Below are 2,808 nucleotides of genomic sequence, written 5' to 3'. Positions count from 1 at the left end.
TTTACTCCTTTAGGTTATCAACTCATCCATTTGAATAATAGGTGTTACAATTACATAACCATGCACCCTTTAAATTTTTTTTTTTTTTTTTTTTTTAAATAAAAGGGTCAAAAACTCCTTTACCATTAACATTTAAACTTTAAACATTTTTAACTTACCGCCGTTTTCCTACAAAAAAAGTTGATGTTTTTTACCCTAAATATCAAAGTTTGACAGACCGTACAAATCTGTCCAAAACCTGTTGATTGATCTGAAGCTCCTCCATTTTTCTTTTCCCCAAGGTTTCATGGTTGACTGACCTCTCAAGTATCATGAAGTTCTGTTTCAATCAAACGACTCGTGTCTTCTAATCGATACAAAGTATGGCTGAAACCACCGCAACAGCCACCGTCACCAACAATAGAACCGCCATCGCCACCGGCACCGGCACCAGTTACACTGTTCCTAAGCTCGAACCATCACCCTCCGCCTCCATGGCTACAACTATTGAGGATGTAGACGAAGATATGTTTCTATCAAAGTCCGAGTTATTAGCTCGTGAAGAAGTACTTAAACGACGATCTCGAAAACTGAAGCAGATAGCTAGGGTTTACAAGGATCATTACTGGTGTATGATGGAAGAACTGAAATTGAAGTACAGAGAATATTATTGGGAGTATGGGAAGAGTCCGTATCAGGATGATGGATCAGTAACTGAAATCGATGCGGAAAAGAATGGCGATGATGAGTTAGGGTTAGAGCTCAGTAGCGATTTAAGTCGGTGTGCTGTTCATGGATGTAAATCAAAAGCCATGGCGCTAACCAAGTTTTGTCATGCTCATATATTGTCCGATTCTAAACAGAAACTCTACATGGGTTGCAATTACGTGATCAAAAGGTATCTTTCCCTACTCATTTTCTTTGATTGATTGTTGTGGTATCCTTTATTTTGAATAGCATTTGGTTCTGATTCCACATTTGACTTGACCTAATATTGGGGGTATTATCAATATTGATGAATACTTTGATCCAAATTGAAATTTACAAAGTGATTACATTGCTACTGCTATTTTGGGGCAAAAGTTCTTTAATTTGCATAATATGTATCTGGTTTAGGTAATTTGTTTGATCTGTGAAGAAAGATATTACCAGTTCTTGATACTTATGGATGTTTGTATATCTTTATGTTATAGCTCACAAGCAGGACCTATACTTTGTGGGAGACCAATTCTTAAATCCACAGTTCCTTCTCTATGTGCAACTCATTTCCAAAAGGCAGAAAAACATGTTGCAAGGGCTTTAAAGAAAGCAGGGCTAAATGTAACCTCTACTAGTAAAGTTGCTCCAAAATTTCATGTTATTATTGCAGAATATGTTCGTCTAATTCAAAGTAAAAGAAGAATTGCTCATAAAGCAGAATTAGAGAATCTTGATGTAAAAGAAGAAGATATCAGCATTTAAAATTATTGTAATGTGAATTCAAGTGTATTTTTCAAATTGTATTCTACCTCTTTTCCTCTTTGTTTGTTTCTTTTTCCCCTTTCTGCCCCTACACATTTATAGTCAACAGATATTGTAAGATAGCTGATTTTATGCAGCTCTGAATTGGATCTTTGTGTTGCTAGATCAAACTTTGTGCATTGAAGGTATATAATTCCTCTCTCTCACACACACACACACACATATCTGCTATAAATCAATAATAGTGAATTACATGATTATTTAGAGAGAATCACAAAAATGACCAAAATGGGCACATCTTCATGAAATCACTTTTTGCTGCAAAAATTGCCTTTTGAATAGTTCCTACCACAAAAAACCATTAATTTTTTTTTAAAAAAATCACATGTTTTGAAATTATTCATATTATTTCAAAATAAATAATCCTTTATTGAATTTTTTGAAGTATTTTTGTGGGGGAAAAGCAAATTTTGCTAGTGATTTCTCAATTATCCATTTGGAAATATATTTTCAAAAGAGATGATTTATCAAGTGAGTAATTTTAAGTAATTGTTTACACTTGTTTTGCAGGACAAGGTAGAACATCAACATACATTCAAATTGATCTGTTTGTGCATTAACAATTATCTATCTTCTTAAGATGATGCTGCTGATGCAGCAAGAGTTTTGTGGTTTACTTTATGATGCTATACACCCAAAACTACATCATTAGTGTTTTGTATTTTGTAATTGTGGTCTAGAGTTTCAATGTTTGTGTATGTTGTTTAAATATATATTGTTGCAAAATGTTTTTCTTTGAAAGTATCCCGAGTCTGCCAATTTAAATTTGAGCTTATAATCGTGTTTAGAAGCTTATGCTATCTCAATCCTTTTTTTTTTCTTTTAAGAAAAACACAATGTTTGGTTATATAGTTAAATAATTGTCTTTTTTTTTTTTGTTAATAATCCATCTTTCTATGATATGGATGAATGTAGTCAAACATATTTTTGTTGACATATGTATAAGCGTCTTGTCAATCGGTGAGAGGGAAGGAACATTAGAAAAGGGTGAACGTTAGTGATGTTGGAAAATTCATCGACTTCTTTTAGGAAAGCAAATGTATAGATAGGTTCTAGAGGGATAGAGGAAGAGGCTTCATGGTTAGAGGATTCATGGACGAAGGCCTTGTCTGTTGGAAAATTCATTCGGAACAATGTAGAATTTGTCCTTGAGTTGAGGTCTATGTATTTTTAGTTTTTACTCTTTTGTCCTGGATAAAAAATCCGTAAAAATAGTTTTTTGTTCCTTCGATATGCTTGATCGTGAATTTCCATTGGTAAAACCAATTTGACCACCATAAAAATAGGGGCCTCACATAGCATCTTTCT

The 2,808-nt window shown here is 33.5% G+C and overlaps 1 protein-coding gene across 1 annotated transcript; it reads left to right on the top strand.

Moving 5' to 3' along the window:
- The first annotated feature begins 212 nt into the window (after positions 1–212).
- On the top strand, positions 213–1,610 carry LOC145135729 (uncharacterized). The gene is made up of 2 exons (XM_079069967.1): positions 213–877; positions 1,173–1,610. Exons 1-2 carry the CDS (start codon positions 363–365, stop codon positions 1,438–1,440), a joined length of 783 nt encoding a protein of 260 aa, XP_078926093.1. The 5' UTR covers positions 213–362; the 3' UTR covers positions 1,441–1,610.
- The last annotated feature ends 1,198 nt before the right edge of the window (positions 1,611–2,808 follow it).

The sequence above is a fragment of the Lactuca virosa genome, chromosome 9, assembly GCF_052849685.1.
Source record: "Lactuca virosa cultivar CGN04683 chromosome 9, Lactuca_virosa_CGN04683_v6, whole genome shotgun sequence".
Lineage (NCBI taxonomy): Eukaryota > Viridiplantae > Streptophyta > Magnoliopsida > Asterales > Asteraceae > Lactuca > Lactuca virosa.
Note: the sequence above shows the minus strand (reverse complement) of the source record. Positions and strands in the feature narration are given on the sequence as shown.

Coding starts and splice junctions, on each gene's coding strand:
- LOC145135729 (XM_079069967.1), top strand. CDS start 363: ATGGCTGAAACCACCGCAACAGCCACCGTCACCAACAATAGAACCGCC. Junction 878..1,172: donor TGCAATTACGTGATCAAAAG/GTATCTTTCCCT, acceptor TTTATGTTATAG/CTCACAAGCAGGACCTATAC.